The 22758-nt window shown below is 44.0% G+C and overlaps 1 protein-coding gene across 3 annotated transcripts in view; it reads left to right on the forward strand.

The window, feature by feature from the left end:
• LOC105465199 (ANTXR cell adhesion molecule 1) overlaps window positions 1-22758 on the forward strand; it is a 239376-nt gene that overhangs the window by 180360 nt on the left and 36258 nt on the right. For all 3 annotated transcript variants that reach the window (XM_011713474.2, XM_071076840.1, XM_071076839.1), the window contains exon 17: window positions 2315-2395. In XM_011713474.2, coding sequence (XP_011711776.2) covers window positions 2315-2395 — 81 coding nt within the window. The remainder of the gene's footprint in view (window positions 1-2314; window positions 2396-22758) is intronic.

Below are 22758 nucleotides of genomic sequence, written 5' to 3' on the forward strand. Positions count from 1 at the left end.
GAAAGAAAAAAGAGGCATTCATCCAGGAAACCCACCTGGTTATATCCTGAAATATAAATGCTTATCCAAAAGAACCTTAAAGGAAAACATTTAGCTGGTGATTGAAACGGCTTAATACAGAAAATCATGCTGCACACAGCAGCATTTCTATCCAGCATTCTAAAATCATTTCAAAATATTTTTCAAGGCTTTTGTAAATTCCTTGCCAAAATAGATGAGAAACACTACACTTGGCAAGACAAAGTTTAACCCACAAGAACTCAAACAACAGTTTATAAAGATTAAAGAACACAATTTTATATGTGTATATAACCCACCAGAAAATCATTTCAGAACATGAAATCTTCGAGATGATTCTTAACACTGCCCCTATATAAATGCTTTGTGTCCAGGAACTTAAACTCTGTACACTCCTCCAGCCTTCCCAGCACTGTCATTCAAAGACCCCTGCAAGATCAGGATTTTCAAATGTTCCTAAGGCTTGGGTAGGAAATGTGTTTTACATTTTGGCCCAGTTTATGCCCACACATGTGTGCACACACAGTCATACATACACCCATACACATTTAACTGAAACAAATTTTTCACAAAACAATACTTGTCCTCACCATGTGCAATTAATATTTTCTCTTCTATTTCTTAAAAGTTCTGGTCCCATACAAAATTGATTTCATGAGGGCTTAAAGGGTTGCAACCCACAGCTGAGAAGCCCTGTGTTCTAAAGGATCTAAATTAAAGCGCTCTCACCAAAAGATCTGCATGAGGAAGAATCTGCAGTTGGTGTAATAGAAAGCATATGTGATTTGGAATTAGAGAGACATGGGTTCCAATCTCGACTCTCCGGTTTACAAACCATCTGCCTTTGGGCAAGTTACTTGATCTCTCTTTGCCCCTCCATTTCCTCTCCACAGGCCTCTGGGACTGCTGGGACAATTCAACTAGAGGACACTCATGGAAGCACCTACCACTTAGAATCATTCATTCATCCAACAAACATATATTGAGCACCAGATGTTGTCCTAAGGGCTAGGCAGATAGAAGTGAACAAAACCATCAACACCCCTGCTTTCATGGAGCTGGCATTCCAGGGGGCACAGACAATCAGCAAATTAACATAGAATATGTCAAGGAGTGAGAAGGACTGTATTAGTTTCCTCTTGTCACTGGGATAAATTACCACAAACTTAAAGGTTTAATCAACACAAATCTATTATCTTACAGTTTCAGATGTCATAAGCCCCAAACGGGTCTCACTAGACTAAAATCAAGGTGTTGGCAGAGCTGTTTTCCTTTCGGAGACTCCAGAGGAGAATTTCCTTGTCTTTTATAGATGCTAGAGGCTGCCCACACCCACTGGTTTATGACCACCCTGCATTTCCACAGTCAGCAACATTGGGTTGAGTCCGTCTCACACCTAATCACTGTGACTCTGCTTCTATCCACACATCTCCTTCTCTGGATTTGACCCTCCTGCCAAAAACCACCGTGGGTCCTCTAGGAAGGACCCATGTAGTTAGACTGAGCCCACCGGATAGTCCAGGATACTCTCCCCATCTCCACATCCTTACCTTAATCACATCTGCAAACTCCTTTCTGCCATGTAAGGTAACATATTCATAGGTTCCAGGGAATATAAATAAGAGTCACCTGGAGGGGTGTTGTTGGTCATCAGTTGTGAAAGCCTTGGTGCTGACATACTCACTCTTCTCCGTTTCAGCCAGTTACATACAACCCCAAAGGGACTGTGGTTTTGGTCATCTGTAATGCTTGGTAATTTGTCTCTCGAGCCCAGGCTTCTGAGCAAGTTACAGCTACTGAGTGAGCCTAGCAGACAACCAGGGATGTGCATTCCAGGGGCCTTTAATTGGTCTTGCCCTGTCGACACTTAACGTTTAGTAATTTTCCAGAATATGTCATTAGTGTCTTTACTAATGAGCTCTGGGCACCAAGTGGGAAGAAAAAACTTTAGCGAAATTTGGAAAGATTGACTTGTGGTATGAGGATATGCCCAGAAATGTGATAAAGACAAAAGCCCAAAGCTTGAATGAAGTTACGTTTGCAAACTTGGGACTGCACTCAGACCTCAGGGTGCGTCCTTCACAAGCATCAGAGTCTTCTGTGTGTCTCTTCTCCTCCATTCACTAAGCTCCAGTTTTGAATCAAGGGACTGCAAAGTCACTAATCCCATCATGACCATATTGACAGTGTTGTGTTGTTCACGTGACTGAAGAAGCACGGAAAGTTCCGTGTGCCTACGGTGGCTAGCCACAGGTCTGATTTCATATGTAATCTTGGTGCATTTGTTTTATTTCAGGGAAAACTCGATGCCTTGTGGGTCCTACTGAGGAAAGGATATGATCGTGTGTCTGTGATGCGTCCACAGCCAGGAGACACGGTAGGACTCGTTAATTCATGAATGGTCTCTCTCTCTCTCTGTCTCACACACACACACACACACACATTCTTTTTCTCTCTCCATCTTTGTAGAGCTAGAATAACTTTGGATTCTAAAACAGAGCTAGAATAACTCCAGATATACAAATCCAGCTATTATTTCATGTTGCAACAAATCAGACATCACTTTTCAAAATGTTGGTTATTACAAGATCTTGAGTTTCGATTTGCTTTTCTGTAAAGGACTTGACAGTGATCTGTTGGGTGTAACTTCCTAGAATTTGAGCTTCTCAATGTATAGGCACAATGAGAGAATAAAACAGGACTGGCCCCTACTTGGGGCAGTTTCAGGAGGGAGCTCTGCTGGCCACTGGCCACACAAGCCAGTGGTGTACCACAGAGTACCAGCGCTGCAAGGATAGGGTGAGGGCAAGGAAGCGGCCACGGAAAACGCCTACCATCTTCCCAGCAGGTGTTGGGCACAGCTGGCCCAGGACCACAGAGGGACCTTTCACCCCAGGTGAGGATTTGTCTTAGCATTGTCAAGGCTAAGCTTGGAATATCTCTAGTCAAGAGCAGTCCTGAAAGGTAGAGCCAGCGGAGACCTTAGAAACCATCCAGCCCATGGCTTCATTTTGTAAATGAAGAAAGAAAAACAAACAAAAACAAAAATCACCTAATTGCATTCTCTGAAAAACAAGAGAAGGTGAATAGCTTGTTCTGTTTCAAATAGTAAGTAACAAGTAACTTACACTGGAAATAACTTCAGTTGTGCCGAAACAACGCTATCACTATTTTTTCATGTAAGAGCTAGTCTCTCTTCTGCAAGTTTTACGGATCACAACTCGGGACCAAGTTTTCCCTCAACTACCAGCAACCTGCATCTTCCATCCACTTCTTTGGGAATCAGTCACATTAATCCAAAAGCAAAATAAAAGTATCTCATTTAGAACTCCTTTCAAATCAAGCAGACTTGGGTTTGAACCCCCTTCCTTCCTGGCTAGAAAGCTCCAGGCAAATCACCTGACCTCTCTGAACTTCATCCTTATAAAGTAGATGGCATGGACTTCTTCCTACTGTGGCTGGTTGGAGAAGGTAATGTTTGTAAAGCATTTGGCTCCCTGCTGAACATATGGAAATACTCAATTGGGATGGGCGTGGTGGCTCACACCTGTAATCCCAGCACTTTGGGAGGCCAAGGCAGGTAGATCACTTGAGGCCAGGAGTTCTAGACCAGCCTGGTCAATATGGTTAAACCCCATCTCTACTAACAATACAAAAATTAGCTAGGTGTGGTGGCACATGCCTGTAATCCCAGCTACTCAGGAGACTGAAGCAGGATAATTGCTTGAACCCGGGAGGTGAAGGTTGCAGTGAGCCGAGATCACACCATTGCACTCCAGCCTGGGCAACAGAATGAGACTGTGTCTCAAAAAATAAAATTTTTTTGTTAAGAAAGAAATGCTCGGACTGTGTGTGGTGGCTCACACTGGTAATCCCAGCACTTTGGGAGGCCGAGGCAGATGGATCACAAGATCAAGAGATCAAGACCATCCTGGCCAACATGGTGAAACCCTGTCTCTACTAAAAATACAAAACTTAACTGGGCATGGTGGTGGGCACTGTAGTCCCAGCTACTCGGGAGGCTGAGGCAGGAGAATCACTTGAACCTGGGAGGCAGAGCTTGCAGTGAGCCGAGATTGCACCACTGCACTCCAGCCTGGTGACAGAGCAAGACTCCGTCTCAAAACAAAAAAAAAAAAAGAAATGCTCAATTGATGACAGATATCCTTATGGTTATTTACTTTGTGCTGTTCTGCTGTCTGGGGATGGTTGATGCAGAACTTCAAGCCATATTGCAGTTGGTGTGTTTGCTTTCCTGACTGTCCAGCATGGCACAGCTAACACTAGAGCAGAGCCCGATAGACAGGCCCTGCTACCTCCTCCCCTTGCACCTGGTGACAGTGGGTGGTTTGTAGCTGAGGAGATTTGGTCTAAAGTTTCATAGTTTATGTGAGCCACTGCCCAATTAGCTGTTCCTGTTGTGACTAGGACGGCATGCAAGTAAAAATGTGAAACCACCTCATATAAATGCTGGGCTGACTTGGCCCTCATTGCATATGGAATTTGAGCTTTTGTCTGTGACAGTCAACAAGACCAAATTTCTATACGAAATTTTAAATACAAACTCTTCAGTTAGGAGAAACAAGCACAGGCCATAAAGTTAGTACTCTGGGAGGTGTTTGGTCTTATAAAGTATACATCTGCTTTCTATGGAAAATGAAGAAATTTTTTTAGCATGCATGAGACTCCTCTAACAGATTAAGAAAAAATAATAATAAGATCCCTAAACTAAGTTTCAGTAGTACTGTTTTTTGTGACAGAAGATGCTGATACAGTGTATGACCCCATTTTTTTTTTCAGAGCAATTGAAAAACATCTCCACTAAAATATGTTAACATTCCATTTTCCACTGACCAGTTTGGCAGAAGCCAATTCATAAACTGGGTCAACCTAAGAAGTGGGAGGGTTATAGGAAAGAGGCTGGATAGAAAGAAATATTTTCATTTATAAGACAGAAGAATCAATGCTGTTTGGGAGCAAAAGGCTGGTTATGTAAATCCAAGAACAATGAAATGAAAATAAATGGAACTTTCTCTAATGAATCACACCTAAATTGAATCTCTTATTTACCAATTCTGAATGAAAGTTTGTAGTAACACCTGAAAATGTTTCATATGTTTTTGAGAGACATAGTACCACCTTGAACTTTTATTCTCCAGCCATGCAAAGTAATAGATTTAAGATATAAGAAGCTTAAGAATTTGGATACCTTTGAACATACTCTCAACACTGTCACAAATTATGATTATCCAGTTTACTTTTAAGTGCCCTTTCTTTATGGAAGTCTTGCTAAAATAAGATACACGAGAGAAATAGATACAGAAAATTGTGTCCTTGTTGCCATGGCAACAACCACAGGATGTACACATGGAGTTATGCAAGAAAGGTCACAGATGAAGTAAGAACCAGAATTCAGAGCTGCCTATGGCTACTCAAGAAAGAATTCCAGGGGAGGGGGGGCAATATTGTAGCTTTGTCTACATGCTTCTTCTGTTTTGTTTTGCATAACCTTAGGAGACTCACTAGAGAGGCCTGCGTTGCTTGCATGGGGGTGAGTCTGTAAGAATTCTTCAGCACTGATTTATGGAGCTGACCACATTTTCCATAAACTCAAAATGACTCCATCCAGGCATGTGCTCATGAACAAGAGTCACAGGTTCTGAATTTTTTCTTTAAAACAAAACAAAAACAAAAATCACCTAATTGCATTCTCGGTTACATTCTAAGTTACTTCAAACACATGTTGACCTCACAGAAACCTGGCACATTTTCCTCCTCAGTTCCTGTCTCCTTCATCCTCCCCCCAGCTACTCCACCCCAGCCCTCCAGATGCAGACACAAGCCCACCAACAGAGCCTCTGAAGCTACTGAAAGGCCTCCAGCTCAGCACAGAGCAGGAGCTCAGGGAGCCAGAGCCCAGAGCCACCGCCCTTCCCTGGGATTGGCACCCACCTCTTCAGAGCCATCCAAGCCCCAGGTCAGGGATGGCAGCAGGAAACACGAATGTTTTCCATCTGCCATCATCCGTCTCCTTCTCTTTGCCTGTGGTGGGCTCATGGTCCCATTGTTCCTTGGAGCCCACCAGGAAATGCTTGAGCCAACATAAAAAAGAAAGTGCCAAAGGAAACCACCTAAATAGCAAACCAGTAGCACATCTGATTCTAAGATTGTTAAAGTTTACTAAGCACATGGCGTCCCCAGCTCCCAGTAGGTAGCTACCACAGTGCTCCTTGTAAAACCAAACCTCAACACACCATGCCCCCACTTCAGACTTGCAAAAACTGTGGGAAAACCCAGAATCCTTGGCTTGATTTAGAAAGGCATGCCTTTCTATTTCATACACTACTTACCCCAGATTCCCTCATCACCTCCAAATAGGCTCTGAGCACATGGAATTAATTGCTGGGCACGCCCTGAACATGCCAGGACATTTTGTGTCTCCGTACCTTTGCTAGGTTTCTCTGCTTGGAATGCCTTTCCCGTCCTCTCTACCGAGTGAACCTAGCTTGGTAATATTGTCCATTGTTCCCGAGGTGTCTTGTAAATACAAAAAGTTGCTGACCACACTAATGCTTGAAAGGGGGCATCACTAAAGCAGAACACGTTCGACAGAGCCTAGGTGAGAAGGTTTGGAAGTTAGAACCTCTGTCCCAGGATGGTCCAGGATGGTCCCCAAGGCTTCCTACACAGCTTGGCCACTCTTTGAGTTCAGAAAATTTGCTCATCTTTTCAAGGGCAAATGGTTGAAAGAATTTAGAATGTTCTGGGAAAGAACGCTTCAAGGGGTCATGAGAGCTTTTTAACTTACTTGGTCCATGATGATATGGTGTGTCATCCCACTTTGTAAGCTGTTTCTTATCACGTTACCATTGTCAAGGAATAATCTTTCCATGTCACTACATATCCTTGAATAATATCATTTTAATGACCATGTCCTATTCGATTGCATATCTTCCCTTTTTGGAGGTTGATTTTCAAGTATCTATTATTATCAATGAAGCTGCAGTCAGTATCCTTATTGCCAAATCATTGTGCACATTCACAAATGTTTCCTTAGAATAAAAGGTCCAGCTTTCTACTGGATCAAATAGTGTGCACATTTTTAAAGTTTTGATAAAAATTGCCAAAGAATTGCCCTTCAAAAGATTGTACAAATTAACCCTCACATTAGCCCCTATGGAACGCCCATCTCCCCAGATGCTCCCCAATATTATTAACTTACCTATTTGATTGACAGGTGCTAATTTAACTTGTATTTTTTATTATTATTGAGGTGGAACAATTTTTTAAATGTTTATTTTCTCATTTGTCCATTGGTTTGACTTGGCTCATTTTTCCACTGGATATTTTAGTGTTGGTTTCCTGTGATAATTTTCTTAACCCATCTTCATTCATACATTAATCAAATGTTTTGAAAGCCTACTATGTATCAGGTCCTGTGCTTGCATTAAGTATGTAGAACTTATTAATCCTTATGACATTTAAAGTCTAACCATGTAATATATGTCCAAAGTTTTTTCTAGTTTGCCATTTACCTTTTAACTTTTTAAAAATATATTGAAGTTTTCTACAATTTTACAGTCAAATCTATAAATATTTATAATTCCTGCCTTTGGTTTCAAATTTAGAGCAGCCTCCCCTACTTCAAGAGAACATAAATTCTCACAAAAATTTTCTTCTACACTTCTACCCCCTCCGTCTGTTTTTGATGGTAATGTGAAATGTGAATTGTCACCTTTTCTGTTTCTTCCTGAGTATTTTAGTGTACGTTTGAGAAAGGCTCCTTTGGAAGCTATGGGCCATATGTGATATTAAATGAGAAGTCCTAGAAAATTATCTTAAATGCCTTGAAGTGGATGTATTAATAGAAAGTGACCTGGATTTACTCTGGGCCATCCCATTGAACAGAGCTAGCCCCACAGGTAGAAACAACAGTGAAACAAATTTCATCAGAAAGAATTGAAGGGTGCAAGTTTCAACAATGCAACAGGCTGCCCCAGAGACGAATGTTCCAGGTAACTAACACGGATAAGACAAATTAACCACTAGGCCAGGACATAGGGGATTCCTGTAGCAGATCAATGGTTCTCAAACTTGAGCATCAGAATCACCTAGAAGATTTGTTAAAGCACAGCTTGCTGAAACCACGCTCGGAGTTTCTGATTCAGAATTTGGGGTGCAGCCTGGGAATTAGCATTTCTAACAAACTCCCAGGTGACGCTGATGCTGCTGGTCTGGGGATTACACTTTGAGAACCAGTAAGATAAGGAACTAAAGAAACTTCAAAGTACCTCTCTCACTCTGCGAGTTTGGGGTCCTAAGCAGTATTTCTATACTGATTTGACCACCAAGTCACCCCTTTTCTGTATTTCTCCTTAGAGCACCTATTGACACAACTGGGGAATAACTAGTCTACCTTAAATCTAAATACTAAGGCTCAGTGAGTTGTAAAGAAATCCGTCCCATCTTCACACGTTCTGTTCCTAGATTACTAATTTCAAACACAGAAACGCAGGGGAATTCAGAGATCAGAGCATGGACTGCAGTGGTTTTCCATCTGTTCGCACATTGTTATCACCTGGAGAGCTTAAAGGTCCTACCCTAAAGGTGCTGTTTACTTGTTCTGGGATGAGGTCTGGGCACTCACAGAATCACCTGGGAATCATAAACGCTCCCCGGGTGATTCTAATGAGCATCCGGGGTTGAGAAGCAGTGAGCTGGTCCAGTTCCCTCTTTTTCACTCAGGGCAGCATCTTCTCTTTCCTTTTTGAAACAATTTCAAGGCAACTCTCCACATTCCTTCAGAAACCTTAAGAGTAAGATAGGCTGATCACACTCTTCACGTGCTTTTCACAGTCCCTTTCCTATCAGGAAGATGGTTAACCTAGACTGAGGCTGCCATATCATTGTTACTGCTTGAGTAAAGAAGATGGAAAAGAGAAAACAGAACTCAGCCTCATATGTCTTTCCTGGATGGAATTCAATCATCTACCGACCAGCCTGACCCATCCCCAGGCACTTTTACTCCAAATTGAACTCCACCCCACTTCACGTGCTCCCGGAGAACCCACTGGGTTTGGATGTCATCTGCTTTCAGATCTGGCATCAGGAGGCTGGTACATTCCATTACTATCTGCAAGAACAAAATACTAAAGCTCACTCAGAGCTTGTTTTGCAAGCCTGGATCTCCTTGTAACCAGAAGAGACCCAGGGAAACACACACGTAAATGTACATAAACAATGTTTGAAACTCATCTGAAGTAAAGCCTCAGAGGTTGTGAAATCCTCCCCAGCTGTTTCCAATAAGGGTATGAGGCCAGTCACATGGGCACCATGTCTCCCTACTGTCGCAGAGGCGAGAATAGCCTGGGCAGGTTATCCCCCAAGAGAGAGGTCATCCTCCGCCCAGTCCTTCTAAAGCAGGTGAGCCTCCTGTAGCATAAACAGGCCTCAGAGAAAGTGTCTGCACTTTTGCATTCTCTCTCCTGTCTTCTCTGTCCTTCATATTTCCTGCATTCCCTCTTTCTTCTAATCCCTTTCCTTTTTTTCTTTTACCTGTTCACTGCCAATTTCTAAGGCCTGCCATGGCTGCTTTCCCTCAACAAAGACACCAATTGCACTCCCACCAAGAATCCATTTCTGGGCTGGGCACTAGGGATATCCATTAGCAGAGTATTACATTCTGGCTTCCAGGAGTTCATGTATGTATGTATGTATGTGTGCAAAAGAGAGTGTCACACACTGTATGAACTGCAAATGCTTACAGAAGCATAAACCCTCTCATGATAACTTGGGGTAATGATGATCTCCACTTTAAAGAACAGAAATTGAGGCTCAGGGAAAATTAAATTTTCCAAGGACACACAGCTCGTAAGGAGGTCTGGGGCTTGAATTCAGGACTTTCCGACTTGAAAGTCAACACTAGGTATTCCTGAACTCCTTCATGCATTCAACAGATACTTGTTAGACGTCTTCTAGGAGCCAATGAGCACTGTATTGGTGCTTGGTATTCAAGATGAATGAATGAGCCCTGTCCCTGCCTTCGAGGAACAGGGACAAACAGGAAGCCCGCAAGCACTGCCTGATGTGAAAGGCTCTGTGATGGAGCTGAGTGCATGAGATGTGGGAGCTATAACCAGGAAGGGTGTCTCACCAGCCTTGGAGTCCAAATGCCTTCTTGAATGGACATTTAAGCTGAGACAAGAAGGGGGAATGGAGTTGGGGGGAGAGAATATTCTAGTGACAGGGAAGCTTGCTTACAGATCTGCAGGTGAGACTGTGGCTCCTTCAGGGAGACACAAGGAGCGGGGTACAGAGGAGGACAGAGTAGGAGGCAGTGAGAAGAGGGACTGTGGTGAAGAGGAACCTGAGTTGCCGGCCATGGGAGCCTGGTCTGCCAGCCTGAGGAGGCTGGACTCCACCCTGAGGACAGTGGAGACTTACTGCAAGAGTTTTAAGCAAAGGCGTGATCGGATGTGCGTTTTAGAAAGGTCACACTGGTTGCAATGTGGACACAGTGGCAGTGAGAGAGGCTGGCAGCCTGGAGCACAGAGTGGTGGGTGAGGAAGACAGCCTGGATTCACGAGATGTTGAGCAAATAATCACAGATTTGGTAACTGCCTGGGTATGGAGGAGGAGAGTGTGGAAGGTGTGAAGGAGGACCTCCAGGATTTGGCCCAAGCGACATTGCTGACTGTGCTGCCTGCCATTCACCAGGATGAGGACAGCTTTGGGAGGGAAGATGAGGACGTCGCTTTTTAACTTGTGGAGTTGGCGGTGCCTGTGGGACATCCAACAAAAAGGACCTGCAGCAGGTCGGGACCAGGGTGAAGCATGAAGGCATCTAGGGCAGGAACTCTATGGGTTACTCACTGTCAGGGTTGCGTGAAAGCAAGGACCTGCAAGTACATGCCTCCTTAAATTTTGTGCCCTCAACACCTCGCGTGCCTCACCCTAGTCAGGGGGAAGTCTTGCTCCAGTGAGAGTTCTGGGCTGGAGGCAAAGATTTGAGAGTCACTGGTCATGGCAGTTAAGACCAATGTGACTAGAGGGGAAACCAGAGGGAGGGGTAGAGAGAAGAGAAATAAGTGAATTACTGAACCCTGAGGGTCACGTCCTTTAAGTCAGGGTGGAGAAAAGAAATAGAGCAGGAAGACAACTAAGAAGGACCAGCCAAGGGAAAGAGAAGTTGTGAGAGGGAAGTCTGGGGTCATGGAAGCCAAGGGAAGATAATACATTATGGAAGAGGGTGGGGTGTCAAATGATGGGAAATTAAAATGCAAACTGAGAGCAGTCATCTAATAAGACTAGCAATAAGGAGGTTATGGTGCCCTTAGTGACCCAAGCTCTGTGGGATGATGGGGATGGGAGCAAAGCTTAACAGATAATGGGAGGGAGAGCCAAGGTAGTAGCTGGAGGAGATCTAGAGTTGGAAAGAGTTCTTCATCTTAGTAAGACTTGAGCATGATTAAGTGCATATGGCAGAGATCCAGTAGAGGAAGGGGTTGAAGACAAGAACTCACTGTTAGACTGCAGGAATTCTTAGTAGAAGGGGTTGGAGAGCTTAGGAGGAAGTGCCAGTCCTCCTTAGTGACATGGGTTGCAGAGCCCAGGTATGAGTGAGATGGCAGGAAGTAAGGACATCCCTGTGGGAAGTGATGGGCTCTGTTCTCCCTGTGATGCAGCTGGAGGAGTGGAGCAGCTGAAACTGGAGCTCCTGGAAACAGCTACACCTTGGGAACCCCATTGCTCCTGTACTGGCAGCACTTCTCCACATTCCAGAGTGAATGTCTCAGGATTAAATAAAATGATAGGTATATATAATTTGAAAAGATGGGAGTTTATTTTCTTCCCTTCGTTCCCCCTGAAAAAACTGCCATTGATTTCAGAGAATCTTAGTTACCTCTTAACCTGTAGGAAAAGCTTTTTCTCAGAATTATTTTATGTTCAAACCAGCAATGACCAAAAGAACCAAGTTATCTACATATTGAAGTCTTTTTTTTTTTTTTTTTTTTTTTTTTTGAGACGGAGTCTCGCTCTGTCACCCAGGCTGGAGTGCAGTGGCCAGATCTCAGCTCACTGCAAGCTCCGCCTCCCGGGTTTACGCCATTCTCCTGCCTCAGCCTCCCAAGTAGCTGGGACTACAGGCGCCCGCCACCTCGCCCGGCTAGTTTTTTTTTGTATTTTTTAGTAGAGACGGGGTTTCACCGTGTTATCCAGGACGGTCTCGATCTCCTGACCTCGTGATCCGCCCGTCTCGGCCTCCCTAAGTGCTGGGATTACAGGCTTGAGCCACCGCGCCCGGCTCCATATTGAAGTCTTATATGAAAGTCGTTTTTCTTGCACAATAAACAATTAAGTTTACATTAGCTCTTTACGTTGAGCAAATGGACATCTTCAGAATTCCTATCTGACACCAGGTATAAGGTCCCAACAGTTCTGGAGGGGAAGTCTCCTGACCTTTTATAAATTTTTGTAAGAAATGGATCATTTTAAGAAAAAGGAAGAAAAAAGAGCAAATTATAGGAAATGTTCCTAGAGGGTGTGATTTATTCTGGCACAGCATCTTCCCTGGATGTTTGAATTCTCCGTAGTATTCATTCACTTCTCACCCTTGGAAGCCTCTCCTTTGCTGTCTCATTGGAGGGGGACATGAGTACTTAGAATTCTTGGCTTAGTTTGCTGAATTTAAGGAAGAAAAAGTTCAAAACACTCTCTGTCCACAGCAAAAACCAACTGTACCCAAAACCTGCAAAGTTAACTTTTTTCAGAGATGTTAAACCCAAAGTTGATGCTGCAAAACATACCATCTTGGGATTTTTTTTGCCAACTTCCTTCTTCCATGGTAGGAAGTGTCTCTGAGTCAATACATATGAAAGCAATTGCTGTGGTTGAGCTATCTTCCTCTCCCTCTCTCTTTCCCCCTCCCTCTCTGTCTCTTCCAATCCTCACAATCTCATCCCCCTTTTTCTCCAAGCATTACACACTCACATTCACACACATTCCTCCTCCTCCTTATCATCACCGTCATCATCATCATCATCATTTTGTAGCTTCTTTCAATTTCAACTTGTAGGACTTTCAACTTCAGATTGTCTCATCTCCCAAACAGCTGCAACAACAGAAGGTCAAGTCCTGGAATCAGGTTGCAAATAGCAAACAGAGGAGAAGTAAATGCTAAGGCTGAACAAGACAGGGATGGGAATAAAGCAACCCTGTTCAAATTCTCTGACCTCATTTTCTCCCCTCCAAACAAAATCAGGATTGAGGTAGGTAGGGCTGAGCTCTAGGGTCAGAATTTTACCCAAGTGTATAATATTTTAGGAGGTTTGCTACTTTTTCTAAGCACGATGATCATGTCTAGCCACTTGGCTTCTGTGGGCCTACTCCTCCAGCTGATGGCACCGGAAAAGATCATCTCGAGGGACATTCAGCATCTCCGTGATAAGCCTCCATTAAGAATCATCAGAATCCAGGCTGGTGGGAAGTTCTGTTCTGGCCAGAAAGTACTGGGTTAGATTATACATGGCAAAATCTGACCTAGGAGATAGGCTTTTGAACAGTGTGGGGAAGAACCAGCCTGCTATAAAACATCCACACCCACCCATCTTCGTTCAGCATCTCCATGACCACCCCAACTCAACCTGACCCTCAGTCGCAGAGTTGGACTGGCAGTTCCTCATAATCCCAGACCCTTCATTTTAGAGGCACCAAAGCTGAGGTCTGGAAAGGTGGTCTGGAGAGATCCCCGAGCCCTCCCAGGTCCCTTATCTCATCTGTTCCCCATCACCTCCTTACTTTATCCTCTTTTTGATATAGGAAAGATGAGGCTCAGATAAGATCCTTGCTCTTTTCAAGGTCACAAAGAGTGTTGGTGGAAGTGGCAAGACTGGAAACCCACCAGCTTGACACTGCCTGGCTCTCCTTGAGTCCTCACGCCAGGCCAGGAGAGGAGGATAAGCGTCCAGACTGGGCCTTATCTCTTGAGGAGAAGGCAGAGTTAGTCCTTGCCACCCAACCCCTTCCCCTCCTGTCCTCCTACCTCTTCCCACCTCCCAGTACCTTTCCATTTTTATATCCTGCCCAAGATGACATACCCACTGATGTCTTCCCACACGGGCCTGCTCTCCTGCACAGGATGCTGTGCTCCCAGATCACCTCATGCTCTCCCTGATTCCACCTCATGCTCTCCCTGATTCCACCTCATGCTCTCCCTGATTCCACCTCTCGCCGCCTCCCACTTTACCACCAACACTGTGTCTGGGACAGAAACTCCTTTCATCCAGTTAATACATCTTGAGCTCCCGCTCTCCAGCAGGCACCAGGCTAGGCAGTGGGGATTTAGCATGAACAAGGCGAGATCCCTGCCCTTGTGGAGTGTACACTGGAGTGGTCAGAAAAGATCACTAAATTACAGCTCCACGTGGTAGATGGTATGAGGGGGAGTTTGGAGTTCTCTGGGAGCATAGAGCCAGAAGATTTAACCCAGGCTAGGGCATCAGGGCAGAATTCCAAAGAGAAGTAACTATTTGGCTGAGATCCAAAGGACAAACTCTTCCAGTGCAGGGAGAGAAGGGCCTTCTGGTTGGAGGAACAGCATGTGTAAAAGGCCAGAAGGGAGAGGAACTGAGAGAGTACACACAGACCCGCAACCAGGGAGGGTAGGGAGTGCAGCAGCCCTCACCTGCAGGCTCCACTTTCTCCAGTCTTTGTCCACCCAAATCCTTCAGGCACTCAGCACTCAGCCAAAGCTCGAGACCTTCTCCCAGTCAAGGCTCATTGTCTGGCCCTTCCTTCCTCCTCTGCTTACAGCCACAAAATTTAGCACCAAGTTAATTTTAACTAATACTGACTTTTCACTCCCTGAATAAGTTGTAAGCAATCTGAGGGAAGGAACCATGGCTTTTTTTTTTTTTTTTCTAGACTTTCCCTCACAGCACTGAGGACCTAGCTCAATGTGTTTCCTTGTCCCAGGGAGTATGGTTGTTTCTGCAACCTCCAGGCCACAGCTGTTTGCAAACTTTTATGATGTGTCTTCATAGGAAACTGCATTTGAGTCACAAGAAAAGAAACAGCTGAATGAATCCTCCATGTTTTAATAAGGAGAGAGAATTCACAAGGTCTTCTAGGGATATATCCAGATAAAATGAAGCTGATTAAAAATTTAAAACACTAAACTTTTATTATCATTGCTATTCATACTTTTGCCATGGCCATTAATAACTTTTGTTTCTTTAAGTTTGTTTGAAAATAGAAAATTCATTTTTAAAAAACTCTCCAAGGCTTTACCAGTCTCACTTTATGAATTTTTTCTTGTAACATTTGTTTAATATTAGTGTTTTCCCATTTTTTTTTCTTTTTGGCTAATACCAATGAGAGCAATGTCACGTTGAGAATCCACAGTGATGACAGAGCTAGCTGTGAGGGTGCTCATTCCATTCCTCTGGCATTCAGCACCTCTGTCCACTTCTGTGTTTGCCCCCAGCATCTGAATTTGGTTGCTTCACTGAATGGTGTGGCCCCACCAGCTGGCACCCAGGCATTGACTGGCCTCAATTACTGCGACCTACGTTTTAAGGACTCTGTGGCCCTGACTTAAGTACAAGCTTTAAATGGGAATAAATCTTATATAAGCCTTTCCATTTACTCTCCTGCTTATTAAAGGTGAATTGCAATGGAAAACCCTAAAAGTCACAGAGTCTGGAAACTTGGATATAATAATGGGCAGCATTATCCTTAGTGGTATAACTAGTAAAAGTGGGCCTAATGGAAAGTCCACTGTGGAATCATCTGTGTTTCTATGCAAGAAAATTATTTTCCTTCTTTCTCTAAAAAGGGAAGTAGTTCTGACCAACAAGGTTGGCTGTCTTGGGCGTGGTGGTGGAGAGCAATGGAAAGATGAGTGAATAGTGGGAGCAAGCTTAGCAGAATTCCAGAAGCCATTGCTTTAGTGTCCTACCACATCTGTAGGCCTAGGGGATGCCATGCAGTACAGAGATAGCCAAAGAAGCTGCAGAGCTGAGGCCACCTTCTGTGCTTGTAAACAATAAGCACACCCTCCAAAATCAGGAATAAGCCCATGAGAACTGCCCATATCCCATGGTCCCACAGTACCTCATCAGCTGGACTAGTGTGTTCTGCAGTAGATCCACTGCTGGTGAGCCTCAGGTTGCAAATATATTTAGTAATGGATCAAAATAGAATCTCCTAGCAAAAACGGGACCTTATAAGTAATTTGCATCAAGCCAAAAACCCATATCTATGTCCCACAGCAGGCCACTCTTAAGCAACATGAAGGCTTCCAAAAAAGTTACCCTGCCCATATGAAAATGCCAATTTTATCCAGCAACATTGCTGTGCTTTCAAATTTCTGTAGACGCCAATGCTGTAATGAATGTTCTGACCCTCAGGGTGTCATCCACAGCCAGGCTTTGTGCCTGTCTTTTGCAAAACTTACCCAATTTCTGTCCAAAAAACAGTCCAAGACTAGCTTGATAATAGATTTACGTGTCAAAGGAGAACACATAGACTTTGGATAACTTTACTCCAAAAGAATTCTCTTGCTCTCTCAAGCCCATTCTGTTAATAACATGTTTAGTTCTATTTCCAAGTTTGATTTTTTTATGGCAACAGTTTGACTATTGAAATTCTTTAGCTTTGTAAACCATGGCACAAACTGTTCCCCCATGAAGAAACACAGCTTTCCATAAGCCTTCCCCAGAAACACCAACATTAGAGTGGGGGGATGTGATTTGATTTTTTGTGAGTAATCTTCCTAGCACTTCCCAAAGAGAGAGAAAAAGAGAGAGATGCAGTTTCACATACAGTTTTACATGTCGTAAATCATCTGTGGAGATCAGAGGATAAAAGTATTTCCATGACAGGAACTTAAAATCTTAAGAAAATTTTCTTTTAAGTTCTTCATTGGCCAGTGGAAGAGTTGACCGTGGCTTTTTCCTTCATGTGTAGAAAAACACTAGGCAACTTGGTAGTGAAGCAGGATTTTTCTCAGCCAATTTGCCAACTGGGACCTCCACTGGCAACACCCCCCACACCCTGCCCTGTGTTTTAGCTTGTACCTACATTCAGCAGTTCCCAAGCTCTTGTCCCACATCCAAGAAGAATGAGGATATGCTGACAATTTGAAGGTGGAGAAGAATTTTACTGAGCAACATAACAGATCTTAGTGGAGACACAGATGGTTTCTCTCTCCCCCAGTGTGGCTGAGTCTGGGGCTTTTTATGGACTCAGAATGGGAAGTGCACGCTGATTGGTTTGTGAGTATGCAAAAATGGTTAAAGCAAAGACATTCAAAGGTAGGCACAACAGTGTAGAAAACCAATTAGGAAAGGGTAGGTATGTGTAAAATAGGTAAAGGGTGGGATCAATCAGAGGAAAATGTGCCAAACAGGAAAACGGTTTCTCAGTCCAGTCTGTGGATTTGTAGCTTGGCTTTCAGGCTTTAAATTCATTTCGGCTTGGAGGTGGGGTTTTGCCGGGGACCCACCCCTATTTGCCTAGGCATTTGTCTGCCCCCTGCTGCTGTCAGTGGGATTACAAATGGACTCACATTTTTTAAAATTGTGGCCTCCCTTCTTACAAGTAGCAAAATATGTTTTTAGATCCTGAACATCTCAAAAGTAAAATCTAGAGCGGACTATCCAAAAAGGCAGTCACTAGTCACATGTGGCTATTGAGCACCTGAATGTGGCTAGTGAGAAATGACATATGCTATAAATGCAAAATACACTCTCGATTTTCAGGGAAGTAATATGAAAAAAAGAATAGGAAATATTTATTTAATGATTTTTATATTAATTATAAGTTGAAATAGCATTCTACATATATTGGGTTAAATAAGATATATTAGTAAAATTAATTTCACTTATCTCTTTTTATGTTTTATAAATGTGGTTACTAGAAAACTTAAAAGGCCCATGTGGTTTATATTATGTGTCTGTTGGACACGCTCATCCAGAGGACTAGTCTGGAAGATTCTTGTGAGAAGGGGAAATGACATGATTTCCATACAGGCCCTGAGTTCTTCAACTATTTTGATTTTTATTCACAGTAAGAATTTCAGAAATTATGGATCTCCACCCTTTCTGGTTTTCTATTAGGTCAGCTGTGACTTTGCCTTTCTGGACCAATTCCTATCCCAAACTTCTTATTCTTGGGCAGAGGTCTTGCATGCTCTAAGCCAGCATGTTAGGGGTTTGAGGTGTTCTCTTTTGAGATGGCATCCCACTCTGTTAACCCAGGCTGGAGTGCAATGGCACTGTTACAGCTCACTGCAGCCCCGACCTCTCAGGCTCCAGTGATCCTCCTGCCTCAGCCTCCCAAGTAGCTGAGATTACAGGTGCCTGCCACCACGTTAAGTGTTTTATTAAAGCAAACAAGCATTCAAGGCCTCTCTACTGCTTCTTCCCTGCAATATCACCACAGAGAAGAAAGAACTTGCATCCTTTAAAACCTTGTTCTAAGTATCTGTACATTTATTGGATTATCTGTTCTACTTTATTTTTGAAAAATTCCTGAGAAGCAAATATTAGCCTCACCTTGCTAACAGGAACCTGAGTTGACTAGAGCAATAATGATGGTTCACGTTTGCCAAAAGCCATGTAACTTACAATTATTTTCTAATATATTTATTCTGACCCTATGACATAGGTATTCCCATTCCTGTTTTACATACAAGGAAATTATCTTTACAGAGGGTTCAAGTGCCTGGGCCCCACAGCTGATAAACGGAGGAACTAGCATTGATTCTTTCAACACATATTTATTTGTTGTCCTAAACACTGGTAAACAGGGATATGGTCCTTTCATGGAGTTTGTATCCTAAGATTCACAGCACCCAAGTGTTAAGTGCTCTACTAAGAATCAAAACAGAGCGATGAGTGGAAAGACAATGGATATCTAGCCTGCATGGTGGGAAAAGCTGTCTCTAAAGAGGTGACATTGAAGATGAGATCTGAATGACAAGAGGGAGCTGCTACGTTAAGATCAGGGGACAGCAGCAGGCACAAGGCCTGTGAGGCTGGAAAGAGCTTGGCATGTTGGAGGAACTCAGAGGCCAGCAGTGATGGGTGGGCAGTAAGGTCAGAGATGGCAGGGGACATGGCCACGCAGGCAGGCTTGTAACCTGAGGAAAGACATTTGGATTTTACTCTGGATATAACATGGAGGGGAGGGCTTAGCAGGAGGGAGACAAGTGCCCTAGCATCCTCCACACTTGGATACTGCCTGCCTCTAATTAACATTCTACAAAGATGACCAGGGATGAAGTGGGAAGAATCGGTTGTACAGAGGCCAGAGTAAAGCCTGGAGATCAGTGACAAGGTTGGAGTCCCGGGTGAGAGGCAATGGTGGTAGACAAGTGTGGACCCAATGGAAATGGTGAGAAGTGGATGGAGTCTGAAGTTTTTTGGAGATAAAGCCAGTGAGTCTGGCTGATGGATGGCTTATCCCTCTTTCCACCTGACTGTCCCTCCAGCTCTCTTCACTCCTGCAGTGTCCATCTGAAAACACTCTGCCCAGGGAAATCTAATTTCTGTTCACCCCGTAATAATGCCCAGCAGGCAGAATGAAACACTGACAAATTGTCATTATTTATTACCCCTTTGTTTTGCATTGTTAATTCATTGCCCTGCCTAGCTGTTAGCCTCTTAATTGTTCATATTGACTTTAGAAACACATTCAAGATGAGTAAGGAGGCCTTGCTATATTCTAAAATGGCGTCAGTGGGAATAACCAAAATGATTTTATTCTTTCACTCTCCTTTTGGCTGGCAGGAAGATGAGCTGTTCACATATTCATTTGACACACTACCATGTGAAAACCAAAAAACCAAAAGTATGCAGTGTCATATATGCAGTCATCGGCAAATGTACAAAGCACCCTTCAGCACAGCATGGTTACATGCTCCTTAGTAGGGAATGGGGGAGGAAAACTGTATTTAAGAACCAGATGTTGGCTGGGTGTGGTGGCTCACACCTGTAATCCCAGTACTCTGGGAGGCCGACAGGGTGGATCACTTGAGGTCAGGAGTTCGAGACCAGCCTGGACAACATGGCAATACCCCTTCTCTAACAAAAATACAAAAATTAGCCAGGTGTGGTGGCACAGGCCTATAGTCCCAGCTACTTGCAGACCGTGGCACAAGAATCACTTGAATGTGGGAGGTGGAGCTTGCAGTGAGCCAAGATTGTGCCACTGCACTCCAGCCTGGGCAACAGAGTGAGACTCCGTCTCAAAAGAAAAAAAGAAAAAGGAACCAGATGGTGTGTCATGAAGTGATAATTTGTTTGCCACTGACAGTAAGATAAAGAAGAGAGAGATCTTAGATGGGGGTGACAAGCCAGAGAGAAGGGTTGGTCTGAAAAAGACTACAGAGAGGAGGTGTTACCTAAGCTTTTCCTTAGAGGATACGCTCAGGCTCTGGCTAAACAAGGAGAAACAGGGCGGGTATGAGATCAAAACAGGTTGCCAGTCAGCAAAAGTTTACACCTGCATGCATATGTATATAGCAACTACTTCTCCAGCCAGTGAAAACATTTTCTTGGCATATACACCGAGCTTCATTAATTCCCAAGGGCAATAGATGCTCTCAGTGCTAAGGAATGCAAACCCACCCTTTTTCACTTACCAGCACTACGACTCTTTTCCTCAGAACACAGAGGGGGATCAACCGTAGCAGCAGGTGCTGGGCACATCTGTGTAGACTCTACACCCATCTCTCTCTGACATGAGGGAATTTTTACTCCTACACGGCAAAGAACTACACTGCCTTAAACACCTTCCCTGGTTCCCACTGCCTGCCCACACAAGGTGTGTTATGTGGAATAATTATTCTGCAGCTGTTCATAGGTGTCAAATACATTTGGAAATTGTTGCACTTAATGTTAAAGAGGCCGTTTTCTCTGAGGACTTCAAAGATGCTTTAATAAGCTGACATGCATTGGGAATCTCCAAAGGGGGAACATATGCAGCATTTCCCAAACTTGTAAATCACTGATCTGTTTTCATAGAGCATCGCTTGGGACTAACGTTCTGTGAAAGGCACTTTGGGAAATGCAGGACTGGCTAAGAAGGGTTTCCCCTAGTGCCCTCCCTGCACAAGGCAGACTGCCCCCAAGGCGCTGTTTCAGCCTGCTCGCTGTGTGTATTCCCACCTGTGGATCTCTGCTCACGCATCCCCGGCCCAAATTATCCTGCTCCTTCTCTCATTGTAAGTCAACCCAAGTCCTTTCTTCTCTCAAAAGCTTCGCTCCTCCCTCCTGGGACTGGAGATGCCTTGTGCCTCAGACCATGGTAATATTGCTTTATGTCACACTCATTTAGCTTTTGATAACTGGTTTCTACCTCTATCTCTCATACCTTGCATATGGTAGAATTAATAAATTCTTTATTAAAGAAGAAGAAAAACAGGAAGGAGGTAAAAGAGGAGAATCACAAAGAAAGAAGTAGGGAAGGGGAGGAGGAGGATGGGAGGAGCAGAGAAAGAGGGGAGAAAACCAGGGAGGTGACAGTGGGAAAGAGAATTTCACAGGATCTTGGACGTGGTACTTCGATTGAGTGTAGGTAAGAGGCAGAGCCCAGGGAGCGCAGCCTTGAGTACTTAGTGGAAAAGAAGATCCATGAGGTTCTGCATAGACGACCATCCAAGGCAGCTCCCAGGAGGTGTTCCTGGCTCCGTGCCACACTTAGCAGCAGGGCAGTGCCCATTCATAGGGTGTCAGCTCTAACCAGTGAGTGCAGTGCCTAAGAGTAGGCACAGACTGTGACCCCTTAATCTAACCTATGCTTTATAATAAAATAGATACATATTTATATTTGTACTATTCAGAAAACAGCATATGTATCCATTTCTTGGGGGAGGGGCGGGTTGTAAACAACATAATACAATATCCAGTTAGTACTGAGGTGTTTTTGAGACAAGGTCTTGTTCCATCCCTCAGGCTGGAGTGCAGTAGAGTGATCACAGCTCACTCTAGCCTTGATCTCTGGGACTCAAGTGATCCTCCTACCTCTGCCTCCCGAGAGCTGGGATCACAGGTGCATACTACCAAGCCTAGCTAATTTTTTTTAGACATGGAGTCTCACTATATTGCCCAGGCCAGAGTGCAGTGGTGATCATAGCTCACTGCAACCTCAAACTCCTGAGCTCAAGTGACCCTCTCACCCCAGCCTCCTAAGTAGCTAAGATTACATGTACACATCACCTTTTTTTTTTTTTTTTTTTGTAGAGACAGGGTCTCACTATGCTGTCCAGTCTGGTCTCAAACTCCTGGCCTCAAGCAACCCTACTGCCTCAGCTTCTCAGAATGCTGGTATGACAGACATGAGCCACCACCGCACCTGGCTATTACGGTTAAACAAAATCAATAACATACAAAGTGCAAATTATATAACCCTAAAGCAATCGCTGTTAAGAGGCCTACCACTAAAGCCAGTGCCTTCATTTTATAGAGGAGGGGCCTAAAAGTCACAGAGCAGCTTGAGCTGGGGCTAGAACCTCAAATCTGTGGCCTAGTACACTCACTACATAGACCATCTGAAACGCTGCTTCTCATGGCTGGGCAGCCTATAATCTCTTTGTCGGCCAGATGGCCAGTTGCCTGAGATGGAGACACAAGAAACATTCCCACATCTGCTTCCTGCTTTTAACTCACATAAAAATGGCCAGTCAGTTTAACAAACCTATTTCCCTAAAGGGACCAGAGCTTCTTTTTATTTTTT

Source organism: Macaca nemestrina, chromosome 13 (genome assembly GCF_043159975.1).
Source record: "Macaca nemestrina isolate mMacNem1 chromosome 13, mMacNem.hap1, whole genome shotgun sequence".
Taxonomy (NCBI): Eukaryota; Metazoa; Chordata; class Mammalia; order Primates; family Cercopithecidae; genus Macaca; species Macaca nemestrina.